This window comes from Abramis brama (genome assembly GCF_963993115.1).
Source record: "Abramis brama genome assembly, chromosome: 13".
Lineage (NCBI taxonomy): Eukaryota > Metazoa > Chordata > Actinopteri > Cypriniformes > Leuciscidae > Abramis > Abramis brama.
The window spans coordinates 1,521,788-1,541,714 of record NC_139975.1 but is presented as its reverse complement, the minus strand read 5'-3'; the positions used below and the strand labels follow the sequence as shown (position 1 = coordinate 1,541,714).

The window sequence follows — 19,927 nt, the reverse complement described above, 5'->3', positions numbered from 1 at the left end:
CATACATTAGGCTATACCCATATTTCTATTTATAACGCAGCCACTTTAAATTCACATTATGTTTCAATTCTGAGAAACAGAAATATAATGAAATATATATATAATGAAAATGAATTGCCAACATGCCAAGAATATAAAAAATACCAAGTAAAACACAAATTTGTAAATATTTGTTTGAATGTTTCTGTAATGAGCAGTTTTTAGAAAACCAGAATGCCTGTAAAAAACAATATATTAATGACTGGCATTCACACAAAAGTCAATGAAAATACAGTTCCAAACAGCGCCACAGCAGAACAACTGCAGTTGTCTAAAAGAAGTAGTTGTGTGGGTGTTAAATATATATTTGTGTTTTTGAAAGAATAGGTTGAACATCAACCGGTAATCTCAATAGAACAGGGCCTTGGCGCCATCTACCGGCAATTTTATATTGATATTTAGTAGTTTAATATTTATTTAGCCTCCGTTCATTTCGGCGTTTACAACTCGGTTTAAATGAGCTTGCTAGAAGTTCATAGAACGATTTTTTATAACATAGAATTTAAGAATATAATTAAGTAATGCATCCACTCTACTATAGAGCTTTTTTTTATTATTATTGTAGCCTATAGCCTATTTCCTATTCCCATGCATGCTCGTGCATAATTGATATTGCAAAATACATTCAAAGCTTTTTACTTTTGAGATTCATTTTTTTTTATGTATCCAAACCTAAATAGTATTTTCTTAATATTCTTCGAGGATGTTAAAAGCTAGGCCTATGTTAAATAGCTATTAATGTGATTTTCTCTGCTGAAAATTACTTCATCTAATTTAATAATAGCTTTAATAGCTAAATTATCAAATCTTCTAGCCCACACTGTTCGAACAGTGTCTCAAATAAGACAAGTCTATTCAATTTAATTCAATTCAAATTTAGTTGTAGCCTACAGCGCTTTTCACAATATTGTTTCAAAACAGCTTTACAGAAAATGCATTTCAGAAATGTACATATAAAAATACAGATAGTAAGTTAGTAATTTATTAATCCATCATACAAGTAGCTGCATAAAAGTACGTGCGCTATTTTTAAATTAGCCAAGGCACGTTTTGCGTTCAGACGTGCAGACGTTCTCCACACGCACGTTAACACGTCTTTAAGCTTGGTTAGGAAAGAAATGACACAAAGCGAGCGCCATAGAACAGCCTCTGGATCGGCAGACGTGACGTGAACAGCCTTGCACATTTGCCTCTGGACACAAAAAGATTGCACTGGTGTTTGACTGTAATGTAACCTCTATGCAAAATAATCCTTGAAAGATTTCTCATTCAAGGCCATTCCTGTTTGGAATATGTGATTGTGTATTGTCAACAATTTCCATTTTGTAGTGTGGATCATTCATTTCAACAATCCTCATTCTCATGTTTAACAATCTGTATCTGCTTGACAAATAATTAATTCTACTGCCCTGACATGCTTTTAAAGCTATTGTTATCCAATTGTTTTGGCCTTCAAACACCTTAAAATGCACATATGTACAGTATATATTAACATGGTGTGTGTGTGTGTGTGTGTGTGTGTGTGTGTGTGTGTGTGTGAGAGAGAGTGATTGTGTGTGTGTGTGTGTGTGTGTGTGTGAGAGAGCGATTGAGAGCGATTGAGTAAGTGTGTGTGTGTGTGTGTGAGAGAGAGAGTGTTTAAGTGTGTGTGAGAAAAAAGAGAGTGTGTGTGTGAGTGAGAGTGATTAAGTGTGTGTGAGTGTGTGTGTGTGTGTGTGTGTGAGTGAGAGTGATTGAGTAATTGTGTGTGTGTGTGTGTGTGTGTGTGTGTGTGTGTGTGTGTGTGTGTGAGTGATTGAGTAATTGTGTGTGTGTGTGTGTGAGTGTCAGAGTGAGTGAGTGAGTGAGTGAGTGAGTCAGTGAGTGAGTGAGTGAGTGTGTGTGTGTGTGTGTGTGTGTGTGTGTGTGTGAGTGAGTGAGTGAGTGAGAGAGATTAATTGTGTGTGTGTGAGTGTCAGAGTGAGTGAGTGAGTGAGTGAGTCAGTGAGTGAGTGTGTGTGTGTGTGTGTGTGTGTGTGTGTGAGTGAGAGTGATTGAGTAATTGTGTGTGTGTGTGTGTGTGTGTGTGTGTGTGTGTGTGTGTGTGAGTGATTGAGTAATTGTGTGTGTGTGTGTGTGTGAGTGTCAGAGTGAGTGAGTGAGTGAGTCAGTGAGTGAGTGAGTGAGTGAGTGTGTGTGTGTGTGTGTGTGTGTGTGTGTGTGTGTGAGTGAGTGAGTGAGTGAGAGAGATTAATTGTGTGTGTGTGAGTGTCAGAGTGAGTGAGTGAGTGAGTCAGTGAGTGAGTGAGTGTGTGTGTGTGTGTGTGTGTGTGTGTGTGAGTGAGTGAGTGAGTGTGTGTGTGTGTGTGTGTGTGTGTGTGTGTGTGTGTGTGTGTGTGTGTGAGTGAGTGAGTGAGTGAGAGAGATTAATTGTGTGTGTGTGAGTGTCAGAGTGAGTGAGTGAGTCAGTGAGTGAGTGAGTGTGTGTGTGTGTGTGTGTGTGTGTGTGTGTGTGTGTGTGTGTGTGTGTGTGTGTGTGTGTGTGTGTGAGTGAGTGAGTGAGTGAGAGAGATTAATTGTGTGTGTGTGTGATAGAGAGAGTGTGTGTTTGTTATATTTTACACAAATTCCAATGGTTGTGTGATGTTTCTTTCTCTCAAGCCATTAAATAAAAATAAATTATGTTTTCTGCATCACTTTTGTGTATTTTTATTAAGGTTAAGTGATGGTCAACTTTTAAAGTAATGGATCCTTAATAAATGTTTTATTAGGGCTAAATATTTCTCACTTTAGATTCAGTCACACAAAAGTCAAGGCAAGACAAGTTTATTAATATAGCACACTTCATACACAATGGTAATTCAACGTGCTTTACATAAAAAGGGTTTACAACAAATAATGTAATAAGAAATAAGAAAAACAAAGAATAATACATTGATTAAAATTTATATAATGATGTGCTTTAATCCTATTATTATTCATTATTCCATGAAAGTGTTTCTATAGACCAGTGTTTCTCAACCTCTCCTGCAGGGACCCCCTGACAGGCCATGTTTCTGTTTTAACCCTGAAATGGCACATCTGATTCAATTAATGAGTAGTTATTAGAGTAGGAAGAGTAGGAATTAGTCAATTAATCAATTAGTCAACTACTCATTAAGCCTTTAATTATTTGAATCAGATGTGCCATTTCAGGGTTAAAACAGAAACATGGCCTGTCAGGGGGTCCCTGCAGGAGAGGTTGAGAACCACTGCTATAGACACTAATCAAGCCTTAAATTTGCATCAATTCCCTTTAAACATGAACATTTATTTACCGTGATTTAATGACTTCTTAATGTTTTGATGAATATTAACAACTCCTTTAATACAAGTTCTTAACAAAGGATGAAAAACCATGATCTAAGTCTTTACATATGAGCTAATAAAAAAAAAAATTGTTAATTATAGTAACAATGATTAAAGAACTCACTATTTGTATATAGTCTGTTAATGTGTTAACAATACTATTAATAAACTATGAATTAACTAACATTTGCAAATGATTTATAATAAGTTTATTAATGTTTAAGTGTTATCATGGAGGGGTGTAAGGGCCGTTCACACCAAGACCAATAACTATAACTAGGCTATATCAGCGTCTACACCAGCGGGCGATATCGTTCTGTTTATTATAAGCTTGTCTGTCTCTTTAAATGCTCGAGCTCGTCACAGCACGATGGATTCTGATTGGCTGCCAATGTTTTATCGTTCATCAGATGATCAAATCGCTCTGAAAGTGATTCCAATGATATTGTTTCTCTATATCGTTATCGCTATAGTTGTGGTGTGAACTCTCATATTCTTTAATATTGAGAACTATTTTTGTGTATGGGCCTTAAGACACACATTAATGGATTAAAAAACGTATGATAATTAAAATGATTAATATAATTATATAGTGCAGATTATTAATAGTAGATTAGTAATTATGCCGGATACAGGTTAAACCCATACGTTTTATACAGAAAGCAAATGAAAAATAAACGTGAATTTAATTGAATTGGAAATAGAAAAGTCAAAGGTTTTTTTTTTACTGAAATATTTCATGTTTGTTTAAAAGCAAACCAACATTTTTCCCCATAATGTTACAGCTGGAACTAGCATAGCACAATAGTTGTTATGTAATTTGTTATTTATCTTCATATTACGGTTGAAACATGTCAGTGGTGAATATGATGGGATAGAAAGACCTGAACTGTCATTTCTTTTATATAAGTTATTTTTAAACATGAAAACAATGGTCTGGTCTTGGTCATTAAACTGCCCCGCTCCGGGTCGCTCTCCAGCCCTGTGTTTGTTGTGTCAAATAATGAACTTAATTGCTCATCATTAACAATTTCTGGATGGTTTCACTGTAATGAGAAAAATTGTCAGTCAGTCAGTCAGTTTCCTCAGACCTTCATTATTGTTTGCGTTTTCAATATTGCAGTAATGTACAATCTCAGACAAATACATACTGACATATTGGCTTTGGCCAAGACAGATTAATTAGTATAAATTTAGTATACAATTTTATAAATCTGTAGAAAACTAAATATCATACTGCATTGCATCCAGCTCTCCCTTTAGCTTTCGTTGGTCTTCCAGTATTTTCCTGGCTGAATCCCGTAGGAACTCGCTGGCCTCCGTGACCCGATTGCCCTGTACTAGTTCTTCAGTCTTCACAATCAGGTCGCACTGAAAGATGCCTAAACCAATCACACCCTGTACATAGAAAGAAAGTCACAATAACAAAATCACTGTCTAACATATAAAGGCAATGCAGTGAATATTGCATATATTTTTAATGACATCTACTATATATGTTAATATATTTTTGGGTGATGGTGGAGGGAACAATGTTAATGTCATCTACTATTTATGTCTATAAAGGGGGCAGATAAATATAAGAATATTATTCTTCCATCTGCTCTTTTCTGATCATGGAAATTTAAAGGAAAATTCAATGAATTGTATGTGCCTTGTACAAATAATGCATTTTCATGAAAAGAATAAAAGAAATGAATGAATGAAAAAAAAAATGAATATTGTTCTCTTGAATAGTCACTTCAAAGTCGCAATTTTCTTAAAATGGGATGCTTGAGAAAAGAAAGCCATTACCCTTGATCCTGCTTCAGCAACAGTTTTAATGCCAATGAGTTCAATGTTCTTCACCATTTCTTTGCCCGACACCTTCAGGCCACTCGTGATCTCAGGGAAACGATCGAGTCCCAGAGCTCGGGAAATAAAGTCCGAGGCCTCGGCTCGAGCCGGTCCATAAGGTGTCATGTAACTTCTGGCCAGAGCCGACATAAGTAGAGTGGTGACCTCACAGTCCAGCTCATCAGCATGAGTCCCGAGCGGCGCTTCTGCACACCTGACCTTCAGTGTTTCTGCACACCTGACCTTCAGATCTCGCAGTAGATTCTGAATGCTCGTGCCAGCCGTCTCATCTTCCTTAATTAATTTGGTAGCTTTATCAAAGGTACTGCTGGAGACACCTTCATTTTCCACGGGGGGATCCCTGGCCCGACCCCTAAACGCTGCTCCTGCAGATATTGAGAGCACAGATGTGGCTCCGACCCCCTGAGTGGTGTTGCTGTGCTGATGATCTTCCAGCTCTTGCGCCAGTTTCTTCAGCTCTCCTGCACATTTCTTTCGGTTCTCCAGCCAGTGGAAGAGCGATTCACATAAAATATCTGCTGCCTCCATGATTAGAGCAGGAACTGTGAAGAGAGTAAATTACATTTATTTCTCAAAAATAATAATTAGTTAATTACAGTAACAAATGAATGAAGAACGTCTAGGTTACTAATGTAACCTCTGTTCCATGAAAGAGGGAATGGGATTGTTACGTCAGACGTGAACTGATGAATTCTGGTCTAGGCTCGAGAGCCCAATCATCTTTGAGTGTAAACTAAACGAGCCAATGGACATTGCCATGCAAGCTCTTCATCGAGCACCCGCCCCAAAAAAGAGTGTATATAAGGAAGCGCGCTTGCACACACACTCAGTTTTGCGCTGTGGAGTCGAGACGAGTGTGTTCAGGGGTGGATCAGCAATTGTGGGAATGTTTTCCATTTGAATTAAGATTTTTTTTCTTACACCATTGGCAGATCTTTGTTCTTGTCTTAAGCAAAAACAAAGGAAACAAGACAGAATTTCTTGTGTAATTTTACTCATCTAGTAAATGCTTTTTGATTTAAGAATATTTAGATATTTGGACTGGAAACAAGACAAAAATACTGAGTAAGAAAAGCATGTTTTGCAGTGTAGGGAACGAGCTGTTTATGTGCTGAAGGGGAAATGGCCACAGCACACACTGATAAACCAGATAAAGATAAAGTCTGCAGTGTTCAGCTGCTCTTTAAGCTGAACTGCAGTAAAGTGTAGGAAATGCTCTTTAACAGCGACCACCGCTGACGCGCCGTCACACCAACACTTGAAGAGCTTCTTCTAACTCAGAGCACACTCGATGATGATTGCAGAGCAGAACAACACACACTCGGCTCTGAAGCGAAAGCTTGAATGTGCGAGTGCAAGAACGCCTCCTTATATTCCTCATATACTTCTCAGGCCGGGTGTGCCATGGCAAATCTTCTACAGCAATGTCCATCGGCTCGTTTAGTTTACACTCGAAGATGATTGGTGAGATCCCAGTTCATCAGTTCACGTCGACGTAACGTCGAATGTGACTGACTGACAGGGAACTCGATATTTGTAGATAGCCTGTTAATGTGTTAACAATACTATTTATGAACTTTGAATTAATAGTTTGCAAGTCATTCATAATCACTTTATTATTGTATGTGTTACCACTGAAGGGTGTAAGACACAATGTATTGGATAAAAACATTCTGATAAAAAATTATACAAATAACAAGCTGTTTATGACTTCATTAAACACTAGTAGAATTCGATGATAAATGACATGAGGCAGATCCAGATCTTTTTTTAAATTGCTAAAACAAGTAATGTTGTATTTTACAGCACTATACTGTAGTGCAGAAGTCTGTCTGTAATAATTGTGATTTGCAGTTTTCATTTACAGGGTTAATGATGAGAGTTCAAGAAGTGCGTATGAGGAAATATAAGAGCTGATGTTCCTGTTGTTCTGCATTTAAGCTTTAAATGAAAAGCTACTTTGTTCATCTTTATTAAGACATTACAGTAGAGGAGAGTGGGGGGCGGAGAAAATTCATAATCAAATTAATTAGCAATCACTAAATGGATTAACACAAACTAGGTTTATAATTGTAAAGCTGAGAAACTAACCATTTTGATCAACACAAATTAGGTGTCATTTGAAAGCTTAGAGTCTGAACTTTACAATGAATGTAGCAATTTCATTAACTCCTAAGTAGTGCTGAGTTATTTGCTGTTAAATTGAAAATAAATATTTCATAATTTATGAAATACTTTTTTGTACTATATGTACTGCAGTATGTCAAATACATCATACAGCTCAGATAGTCATGTGTCATTTGAACGGTCTCATGCAGAATACAATAAGCATAATTGTTTTTGCTTTTTACTAAACTTACTAAAGCGAGTTTTTATATGTGAAGCCCTGCAAGACCCAATAATATACAGATGCGTAATTTATGTCACGTTTTCACTCGCAAGATGCTCTGATAGTGGAAAATGGCAGATCATTATTTACTGCAAATTCCCACAATTAAAAAGAGCCCAAACTCACCATAATCTATCTCAGATCTAAAGATATCCCTCATGGAGTTGTACAGGCGCACATAGAGTCTTCTATACATTTCCTGGCATAAATTGTGGAAAATGGCACATCATTATTTACAGCAGATTGTTACAATTATAAAGAGCCCAAAACTCACCATCACTCAGATTTAAAGATATTCCACATGGACTTCTAATAGAGGAATCCTCACATACACATACAATCAAGAATATAGATGGACCATGGATGTGACGTTTTCAATCATAACTCCATGAAACATGCATAAATTGTGAAAAATCAAACATCTTTATTTACAGCAGATTCTCAGGATTAGAAAGAGCCAACATAACCATTGCGTTGATCACATGATATTGCTCATGTCGGAACAATAAAAAAAAAAAAAGTCCATTATGGAGCGTCAAGGACTGAACAAAAAAGCTATCTTGGTTCCAAATGCTGTAACTTTGATTACCTTATGCTATCACCAGCGGCGCTGCAGGCAATATTGGGCCCTATGAAAGAATATGAGGACCCCTACCGCACACATTCCTTTAATAAAATCGATCTCTGGGGCCCCAAACGTGCGTGGGCCCTTAGAATAATCCTAATCTAATTAGTCTTTTATTAACAGTTTCTCAGCATGAGAATGTCCAATAATGTAATTTATATATATATATATATATATATATATATATATATATATATATATATATATATATATATTTTTTTTTTTTTAACGTTCTATTAAATGATACATTTTGACGCTCCCTAATAGTTTTAGAGTTTACTTTTGTGTGTGTCACTTAGAAAGCAACAATTTTATAAATTCCTTCCAAGTGTCAAAGACTAAGCAAAAAGGCTACCTTTGTTCAATGCTGTAATTTTTGTTTACTTTATGCAAATCTCCACAAAATTTGCAGCTCACATGTAGAGGGAACGCCACCAAAAAATAATTTTCCTCCTACCGTATTTCCTTCCTGAGTTATTGCATGTTAAATAAGAAAGATATGCAAAATCATAATAGAATTATATATATATATATATATATATATATACATACACTACAGGTCAAAAGTTTGGACACATTACTATTTTTAATGTTTTTGAAAGAAGTTTCTTCTGCTCATCAAGCCTGCATTTATTTGATCAAAAATACAGACAACTTTTTTAATATTGTGATATATTATTACAATTTTAAATAATTGGTTTTCAATTTATTATACTTTAAATTATCAGTTATTTCTGTGATCAAAGCTGAATTTTCAGGATCATTACTCCAGTCTATCACATGATCCTTTAGAAATCACTCTAATATGATGATTTATTATGAGTGTTGGAAACAGTTCTGCTGCTTAATATTTTTTTCATAACCTGTGATACGTTTTTAGGATACTTTGATGAATAAAAAGAAAAAAGAAAAAAAAGAAGCAAATGTTTTAAAATTAGAAATATTTTGTAACAACAATATACACTACTGGTCAGTCTATTTTTTCAATACTTTTATTCAGCAAGGATGTGTTAAATTGATAAAAAGTGATAGTAAAGAAGATTTATATTATTAGAAAATACATTTTTTTATTTTTAATAAATGCAGTTCTTTTTAACCTTTTATTCATCAAATATATTAAGCAGCAGAACTGTTAATACTAGAACTTTGATAATAAATCAGAATATTAGAGTGATTTCTGAAGGATCATGCAATAGACTGGAGTAATGATCCTGAAAATTCAGCTTTGCATCACAGAAATAAATGATCATTTAAAGTATAATAAATTGAAAATGATTTTATTTTAAATTGTAATAATATATCACAATATTAATATTACAATCAATATTACAATTTTTTCTGTATTTTTGATCAAATAAATGCAGGCTTGATGAGCAGAAGAAACTTCTTTCAAAAACATTAAAAATAGTAATGTGTCCAAACTCCAAACTTTTGACCTGTAGTGTATATATATATATATATATATATATATATATATATATATATATATTGTCTTTTATCAGCAGATTGAAATGTGTTCTATCAAACAATACTAACTTTTTGACCCTTCTTGCTATAGTTTTGGAGTTATGAGTCTTTAATGCTTTCAGGGCTTAAAGGGACATTGTGTAGGAGTTTCTCCCATCTAGTGGTGAAATTGTATTTTGCATTCAAACGAATAGTGCTCTCTAGCACCTGACTTTTTCAAATGCGCGTTGCATCTACGGTAGCTGTTATGTACCAAAAAGCTATGACAGGATGTCTTATAATAGCACTTCATCGAGTTTTCCTTCGGGTGAACTGGTTTGTTATTTCAAGACCGTAACATTGACTTACCTGTCGAGAAGAAAGCAGGAAACTTCAGCGTCTCTTTTGACAGCTTTCTCCTGCATTAGCTCTTTCCACCTGGAAAAAGCTATCCGACATTAACCCTTGTTTTTTGTAATCTCCGGTCACGTTTCCATTTACGGTCTATTTTGGACTTTTTCGACGACGAGGACTCCTTATCCTGTGACTCAGCATTTGTATGGTCCTCCATTATAAATAACCTTGCAGTGCAGCTTTTAAACTTGCCGGGGCCGTGCCCAGCGCCTCTCACTGCTCTGCTCCTCCGCTTCTGCTGGTTTCAGTCACGTGACGCTGGCTCTGAACGAACACGCGTTGTGGAAACACGTTGGCCTAGTACTTTTTGTCCCTCTCTGCTATTATAGTTTTTCAAGATGGCGGAACTACATGGAAGCCTCCGTGGACCTACCCGTCCTATGTATATAAAGATAATAAATTCTTCGTTTACGAGGATTAGTCAGATCATTGGCAGAGGTATCTGTACACCATTGAGGACATATTTATGAATAAAAATATTGATTTTAGATAATAAAATACCTAAAAAACTACACATTGCAAGGGTTAATTATCTTATTAAGTTAATTATCTAATTAAGAAAAATTTAACTAGTTAGAAATACAGATAAGAACTTGAAGCAAGATAAAGAGTTAAAGTAGACAGGAGAATAAACAAGTAGTCAAAAAAAAACTATTCAAATCAGCAACGGTGGATATAAAGAATATACTGTGATGTTTGACATTTAAGAAAATCCAGATGAAGTCCTGAAAGTTCATCTAATAAACCCTGAGAGTGTCGGCAGAGCAGATATATCAGGGCAGACTTCAGGACTTTCACTGAGATCATGAAACAAACAATCGCTAACTGAGGTTTTGTTGCTTTTCTTTCATTCATGTTATACATTTAATGTTATTAATAGTGGATAAATCCATGAACAATGTACTTACGTGTCTACTGTATCAGAGAAGTAATCAGTCTTCTAACGCCTGCAGTCTGAGAACACGAACCTTCACTCGATTTCACTAAATTACAGCAAACACTCCTTAACAACTTACAAGCTCAAGTGTGTGTCTCGATGTCCTCTGAATATCTCTGAGAGTTGGAGGATGTCTGTGCTGGGCAAAACTTTGTTGGGACGTTTTATAGAGCTAGATCTAATACGGGAACCAAAACTATTCAGGGGTGTGTTTCCCGAAAGTATCGTGAGCCAAATATGGTTTGCATGACGTGGACTCAAAAAATCTTTATCATGAGCCAAAAACGTCATGTTCCTGTTCCTGTTCCTGAACGGGATACACACCCCTGTATGAGGTGAGTTTACCATAAAATCTGTAAGTCACTGCGGTCAAGCCAGCCGCCCAAAAAAAACACTTGCACATATTACTATGATTATGGTAATTTCATCTATCTATCTATCTATCTATCTATCTATCTATCTATCTATCTATCTATCTATCTATCTATCTATCTATCTGTCTGTCTGTCTGTCTGTCTATCTATATAATCAATGTCACAATTATTTTTTTTTTAATTATATTTATTTAATATGGACATAGCAATAACATTGGACGAACCAGGTGCATTGTTTAAAGTGTTATAGCACATGTGCTAATTTCCAACACCTGTCCATAAGGGGCTTTTACAACAGATAAAAACACATTGTTAAACAAGACAAGGCACATTTTACACATGGGAACAGCTTTGGCCCGATTTAAGCCACTGTTTGAGCTCTCTGGTAAAGATGTTAATATTGTTCTGCAGTTTGAATCCAGTGGGGGGAGAGTTCCACAGTGCAGCCCCTCTGAAGGAGAAGCTAGACTGTCCAAAAGATTTTCTAAACTTTGGGAGCACACAATCCCCACTAACTGAGGCTCTGGTGGAAGGTCTAAGAGAGCCCTGACGCCTCTCCATGAGGCCAGAGAACAGTGGTGACACACCGTTGTTCAAACATTTAAAAGTCAATTTCAAAATACTAAAATTTACAACATTTTCAAAAGTAAAAAGCTTGTGCTTTTGTATGATATCACAATGATGCCATCTCATAGGTTTCTTGTCAAATATCTTAATTGCCTGTTTATAGAGGGAAGTGACTGGTTTCAGAGTGGACGCTGATGTTTGTGACCATGCTGTAATACAGTATGACAAATGTGAAAAAACCATTGCATGCATAAACAATAAAGCCGCGTGATGTGACAACTCTCCTCTAATAAAACAAAAACAGTTCAGATTTGATTTGACTTTCCTGCAAACATGGTTTACTTGACTTTGAAACTTCAGGTGTTTATCCAAGATTATGCCCAAGTATTTCGTTTCATGAACCTCCTGAATGGGTTCATGGTCTAATTGAACCTCAGAGATGCTGTCAGGGGACCTCCGGTTGATAGAAAAACACATTGAGAAGGTTTTCTGTACGTTTAGAGATAAGTGGGACAGCTGAAGCCATCTTGAGATGTTATGTAAAGCCTGTGTTAACTGCTGCCCATCCAGTGCAGATGTTTTTGCTGACACATGGATAACTGTGTCGTCAGCATAAAGCTGGCAGTTTACACCCTGACAGCAATCTGGGAGATCATTTATATATATTGAGAACAACAACGGTCCTAGAACTGACCCTTGAGGCACTCATTTGGTCATTTGGACTCAGGTTGGATTTAACGGTTCCTACTTTCACACATTGTTCTCTACCCTCCAGGTAGGACTTAAACCATAACAGAGCTGCAGCTGAAAATTGAAATTGCTGTAATTTCTGCAATAAGATACAATGGTCCACTGTGTCGAAGGCCTTCTTCAGATCTAAAAACACAGCGCCTACGACATTCCCTTTGTCCAGTGAACCTTTGATCTGTTCCAACAAGAAGCAGTTGGCAGTTTCTGTGCTGTGTTTTTGTCTGAACCCAAACTGCTGGGGATGCAACAATTGGTTATTTTCAAGATGTTCTATTAATTGCTCCGCCACAATTTTTTCCAGTACTTTGGAAACGACAGGGAGAATGGAAATAGGCCTGTAGTTGCAGGCTTGGTCTTTATCGCCTGACTTATGAATTGGAGTGATTACAGCAGTCTTCCAGCTCTGTGGGAAAGTGTTTGTTTGTATTGACAAGTTTACAAGATAAGTAATGGGATCGAGCTTAGATGTTTTTTAATTAGAGCTACATTAAGATTATGTATATCTCTTGATGTAGAATTTTTCATATTGACAATAATTTTCCTTACTTTGTCATGCGAAACTTCTCTGATTTTTAAAGTATCTGTACTGCTAAACTGAACTTTGTTCTCAAAAGGTAATTTGCCCTTGAAAGGTTTAGCTAGATCGTAGACTGACTCGTTAGCAATTGACTGGTTGTCATTAACGTAATTATCATCAATTTTAAGGCAATCTGTCATTTGATGATTTTTCCTATTAGAATTTGTTGCCATAGTTTGGAGCTGCTTCCATTTGCGTCTTCTATCATTTTTATAAAATATTTTGTTTTTGCTTTACGCAGCTCACTTGTGACTTTGTTCCTGAGACCAGTGAAAATTAGATGGTCAGTATTATTCCTAGATTTTAAAGACTTTTTAAGTGCAAGGTCACGATTTTTAGCCATTCGCCAAATGTCGCTGTTGAACCACGGAAGAGAATACTTTCTTGGTTTTCTTGTCCAGGTTTTTGTATACTTATTTATTACATCATTTAGTTTAGTAACAAATTTGGATGCACTCAAATTTAAATCAGTCTCAGCAGTAATACTATTCCAATTAATTTGGTTTAACTCATTTTCAAAGTAATTTATTTTTGCTTTAGGAATTCCTGTTCCTGTCATGATTAATGAGATGCTTTTTAGTTAACTTTCTGACAACTAATGTCATGTTATGATCGGTAAGCCCTGTGATCAGGTTATAGGTTTTAGTTATTCTTTCTGGTCTATTTACAAAAATCAAATCAATCAATGTTTCACTGTGTCTGGGAATTCTAGTAGGTTTGTTTATCATTTGCTTATATTTAAACTTATCCATCAAAGATTTCAGCTTTGTTCTGCTGTTGTTTTTCTCCTGCCAATTTATATTGAAATCACCCATGATTATACATTGAGTACGATTGTCAATATTCAATAGAAGACTCTTAAAATCATCATCTAAATTTGCTCCATGTGAAGGTGGATTATAAATGACGATTAATTTAAATTTCATTGTTGGAGACAAAATTACATTTAGCCCCAGGCATTCCAGTTTCACATCAATGTTAACTTTCTCACACTTAAATGTTTCTTTAATGTATAATAGCACACCCCCACCCCTTCCTTGGTCCCTATCTCTCCTGTAACACTTGAAGCCAGGTATGTTGATTAGGTAGGAGTGGATGAATTCAGCCAACTTTCAGTCACACACAAGTAATCCAGGTTAGAGTCAGTTAACAGTCTATTAATTTGATCTATTTTTGGTAAAATACTCCTTATATTAATGTGTCCTCCCAAAATCCCCTTTGGTTTTGTTTGGGGATTCCAAATAATCTGGGCATGATTTACAGTTTGGAAGATCTTCAGCTCTTTCTGCCTGAGCGCTGCCCGATTTGGATTTCTGGACCTTATGAGTTGCCGTTGTTGTTTACATTCGGCATCTATTGTAATGCATGCGCCGCCTAGATCAAGACTCACCGCACTGTCTTTATTGTCTTTAAATGTCTTTATATTACTACTTCAGAGGCCCATAAAGATCTCATTTGTAATAAGTAGAAAAAATGAATGATCTGTTTTTATAGGGGACGTCCCATAAAGTATACAAACCTCATATCAAACAATTTTACTGCAGCTTTTTGGAAAAAAATGCCACATTGTTCTAATTGAGAGGCCCATAAAGACCTCATTTCTAATAAGTAGAAAAAAAATCAATGGCCAGCTCTTATAAGGGATGTCCCATACAGCATACACACCTCATTTGAAACAAATTTACTGCAGCATTTTGGAGATATATGCCATTTATCAACTTCACAGGCCTAAAAGTCCTTATTTTCTAATAAGTAGAAAAAACTACTGGTCAGATTTATTTGGCGCACATCTCTCTCTCTCTCTCTCTCTCTCTCTCTCTCTCTCTCTCTCTCTCTCTCTCTCTCTCTCTCTCTCTCTCTCTCTCTCTCTCTCTCTCTGTGTGTGTGTGTGTGTGTGTCAAGTCTCCTTCATTTACACAGCACTTTAACAATATAGATGTTTCTCAGCAGCTTTACAGTGATAACAGGAGATTAACAGAGAGTGTTTAGGCTTTACAGCAGCTCTAGAATAAAGTTATTGTCCAGATAAAGTTAGTTTTGATTGATTCACCTCCTTCGCAAAGATCATTAGTTACTTAGGGAGTCTCGGTTTGGTTTCATTTGCTCGGGACAGCCTGTCACAATTACTCTCACACACACACACACACACACACACACACACACACACACACACACACACACACACACACACACACACACACACACACTTTCAAAGACGAGGAATTGCTCCTAAATCCTTTCTTCCCATTTTTCAAAACCGCCAAGGCATGTGAAAGAGGTTTTTTTTTCACTTATATTGAGTCATTCAGGAGTCATCACATTTGCATGGGTTTCAGGTTCTACCCCTCACGTCAGATCACTGTCCAGCGGCCACAGTACACAGGACCATCTGGGCGATCTTTCTCGCTCTCTCACGGTTTCCTGGCTTCAAATATTTAGTGACTGGGTAATGTGGGTGTGTTGGGTAATGTTTGCTGGGGTGTGTGAACTGTGGTTGATCTGACTGTAAAAGCTTTATCAAAGGTACATGTGGTCAATCTGAAACTGGTCAAGCTATATTTTTACTTTATTTATTTATTTCAACACTCTCTGTCAGAATTAAAGTGGTAGTTCGCCCAAAAATGAAAATGTTGTGATTATTTACTTTCAAATCAAATATGGCACTGCTAGATGCGTTACATTAAGTTTGATGTCAATACATTTAAATCATCATTAAAATGAAATGTATATGAATAAATCAATAATGGAAACGATGGTTCCAAGTGCATCACAACATTGCAATGAATAAAAAACTGAAGATTGATTTTGAGATTTGATAAAGTTACTTTTAACTGTGTTATTTAATTGTTTTTGTTTTTTTAAGATTAACTTTAAGTGAGCCTTAAATGGTGGCAAAGGTAATATAAATGTAAAAATTGAGAAAAATATTTTATTTTAGTATACTATGTTATATGTTTATCTCTTTATATAGTTATTTATGTATTTATTAGGAATAATAATCAAATGGCGCCAGCGATCCAGAAAGCGGACCCTGCTACTACGCGAGATATACTATAATAAACACTAAAGAAAAACAAGAAGATTTATTTATTAGGGAAGTAAGAAAATCTCTTTATCCCTGATACATTATATTATATTATATTATATTATATTATATTATATTATATTATATTATTCCACTTTTCTTTTTTTAAAGCTTGACTGTAGAGGTCATTAATGAATGTTGTTTTATGGGAAAGAGATGCGTGAAGGTTCTTTTAAACAAGTGTTCTTTTGTGCTCCACAGAATAAAATTACAGCATGCGGATTTGGAATGACATTTTTAGATTAACCATCCCTTTCAGCAGAGACAGTTGAAGTCATGAAAATGCTTACCGGTTGATTATGAGTCTCTTTGTGACTATGTCTGTGTGTGTTTGTCAGTTTTGTCTGTAGGGTTAATTTTTTTAAACTCCCTGATTCTCATCATAGAGTACAACAGTCAATCTGTGTGAGAGCATTCCATCTTTCCTGCGGATGTGTGTCCATGTTTGGACATTCTGAACTTTAAATGCATGAATGTGCATTTGTGTACGTGTGTGTGTGCGTGAGAAAAGCTGGTCCTCCTGTACAATTTCCACAGTGAAAGGCTGCATTATAACCATGTCCATATTTCCATGACCTCAAGCCAAGCTCTTCCAGCCTTCTCTGTGCGCTGCGTTAGTGTGTGTTTGCGTATCTGTTGCGCATGCACATATATACATATAACCTTTATTTAAACAGGAAAAGTCCCATTGAGACACAGTCTCTTTTACAAGGGAGTCCTGTATAGCACGTTCAATCATAGGTTGCAAGACAATAAATTACAATATAAAATACAAAGCAGATGTACACAAAATGTACAAAATATTTGCATGTGAAGATGCAATGAGTTTAAAATATATAAACAAACTAAATAGGGGCTAGAGGTCAATATCCACCCATCATTAATTAAAGCAATTGCACATGTCCGTCCGCATATCAGAAATAATTTTTTTAAAAGCAGCTAAAGAAATTAGCGCACCAATCTTTAGTCTAGACTGGAGTTCATTCCAGGACGAAGGACCATAGTAAGACAGACCCCTCTTTCCTGCTTCTGTCCTCATTCTTGGTACCTTAAAAAGTAGTACATCACTAGATCTTAATTGATATGTACTTTGGGTACGAACAAATTTTAAACAAATATAAGACGGCAAGATACCTAAAATCGCTTTATAAATAAAAATGTACCAATGTCGCATCCTGCGCGAATTAAGTGACGGCCAATTTACCATATTGTATAAGATGCAATGATGTGTCTGATAGCCAGCATTTGTTATGAACCTGAGAGCCGCATGATAAAGAGGGTCTAGAATTGACAGAGTAGATGGACAAGCAAATTGATAGATGATATCCCCATAATCTATCTGAGACAGGAATAATCCTGCAACCAGTCTTTTTCTTATAGTCCTAAAAAAGCAAGATTTTAATCTATATAAGAATGCCAGAGTGAATTTAAGTTTCATAGCGAGAGCTTCAATATGTTTTTTAAAGGTAAAACCTTTATCAAGCCAGATACCCAAATACTTGTAAGTATCAAGTTCAATAGCTTCATCTTGGAGTGTCTTAATAGCAAGAACTGGGACTTTAGTACCTACGGGGGCAAAAATCATTGCCTTCGTCTTTTTTGCATTTAAAAGTAGCTTCAAATCAAACAAGGCGGATTGTAATGAGGCGAAATCTGACTGCAAATTCGCACAGGCAGTCTCAGGTGTAGAGGCACAAGAATACATAATTGTGTCATCGGCATACAAATGATACTGTGAGTATTTAAATTCACTACAAACATTATTTATATAGATGATAAAAAGCAAAGGACCTAAAACTGATCCTTGTGGGACACCCTTTTTTAGGACGACAGGATCAGATGTTACATTCCCATGTCTTACAATTTGCATTCGTTCAGAGAGATAGCTGTGAAACCAATTTACAGCTCTATGACCAACACCAATATTCAACAAGGTTTTGATTAGCATGAAGTGGTCCACTGTGTCAAATGCCTTTGTAAGGTCAATGAACACAGCCATACAGAATAACTTTTTATCAATTGCCGCTTTTATATCATCGATAACTTTTAAGCAGGCAGAAACTGTGCTGTGGCCAGATCTAAAACCAGATTGCATGTTGTTAAGAATATTTTGTGAAACCAAAAAAGTTTTTAATTGATCAGACACTAAAATCTCCAAAACCTTAGCTAAAACCGAAAGATTTGAGATAGGTCTATAATTATTTGCATCACATGGATCCCCAGATTTTAGTAATGGTGTGACGTAAGCCTGCTTCCACGAAATAGGCACTGTATCTGTGCAAATGGACAGGTTAAAGATGTAAGTGAGTGGCTTCACTATAATTTCTGCTGCCATTTTTAACAAACCAGGATCAAGTCCATCTGGCCCAGCTGCCTTCTTGGAATCAATGTTCTGCAAAACATGTAAAACTTTTGATTCCAAGAATGGCGTAAACTCAAGGATCGAAGAAGAAACAATATCAGCAACCACTTCCCCTGGTAGTGACTGGGATCTAGGTTCCGCCAGGAATAGATTATTCCAAGACTCCTGCATGTTGGTTTCGCCATGGGGAATTTCACCTGTTTCTACCTGGGAACTATGTTGAACAATAGAGGTTTCACCCAAAGTTTTCTCAAAGATATGTCCTGCCTTTTCAAAGTGCTCATTAAAAGCATTTAGCATATCCCTCTGCTCTGTTATCACAGCACTTCCTATTTTCAACTGGTGGGGGAAGCCGTTAACTTTCTTATTTTGTAGTGCTCTAATAGTTTTCCAGAATTTCGAATCGTCATGCAAACTAATTGACGTTTGTGCCAAATAATATTCAGCTTTAGATTTTCTAATGAGCGCTGTACACTGATTTCTAAGAGTTCTAAAAAGACACCAATCGTTAGCACTCTGTGTTTTTCTAGCTATTGACCATTGATTATTTCTGGCATGAATTAGGTCAGCTATATCTTTAGAAAACCAAGGGTTGTCTCTGTTTTTTATCCTAATCTTCCTAATAGGGGCATGTTTATTTGCAAGCTTTAAAAAATGTTGCTGAAAAAAAGCAACAGCATCCTCAATAGTAGGAATCAATTCTATTTGAAGCCATTTCACTCTGGATAAATCTTGAAGGAAAGCTTGCTCCGAGAAATGCCTGAAACAACGTCTGAGAACAGTCCGACCTTCGGATTTGGGTAATTTTGTACTCCTAACACATGCAATAGCACAATGATCACTCATATCGTTTGGAAAAACACCAACAGCAACATATTTATGTGCTGCATTTGTTAAAATAACATCAATGAGTGTATCTTTACCTGGCTGTGAAGGATTTATCCTGGTAGCACAATTTATAAGTTGTTTTAGATTTAAAGAATCACAAACCCGCTTTATGTTCTCAGACTTCTCAGTCATCCAATCCCAGTTCAAATCACCTAACAAGATTAATTTGAAAATTTGATATCACCTCTGACAGACTAGTGATACTATCATTAATGGCAGTGGGGGGCCTATAACAACCGATGACAATAAGTGGAATATTCCCAATTTTTATTTCCACAGCTATAAGTTCA

At 36.1% G+C, this 19,927-nt stretch overlaps 1 protein-coding gene across 2 annotated transcripts in view; it reads right to left on the bottom strand.

The window, feature by feature from the left end:
* Positions 1–3,277: 3,277 nt before the first annotated feature.
* LOC311094852 (uncharacterized protein) overlaps positions 3,278–19,927 on the bottom strand; it is a 63,905-nt gene continuing 47,255 nt past the window's right edge. The window contains exons 2-5 of one of the 2 annotated variants that reach the window (XM_084133032.1): positions 11,006–11,065; positions 5,161–5,765; positions 4,604–4,764; positions 3,278–4,412 (exon numbers count right to left, since the gene is read on the bottom strand). In XM_084133032.1, coding sequence (XP_083989158.1) covers positions 4,376–4,412; positions 4,604–4,764; positions 5,161–5,751 — 789 coding nt within the window. In that variant the 5' untranslated portion in view covers positions 5,752–5,765; positions 11,006–11,065 and the 3' untranslated portion in view covers positions 3,278–4,375. Of the gene's footprint in view, positions 4,413–4,603; positions 4,765–5,160; positions 5,766–11,005; positions 11,246–19,927 lie in introns of those variants that run through there. The other variant, XM_084133031.1, reaches the window with a different exon arrangement.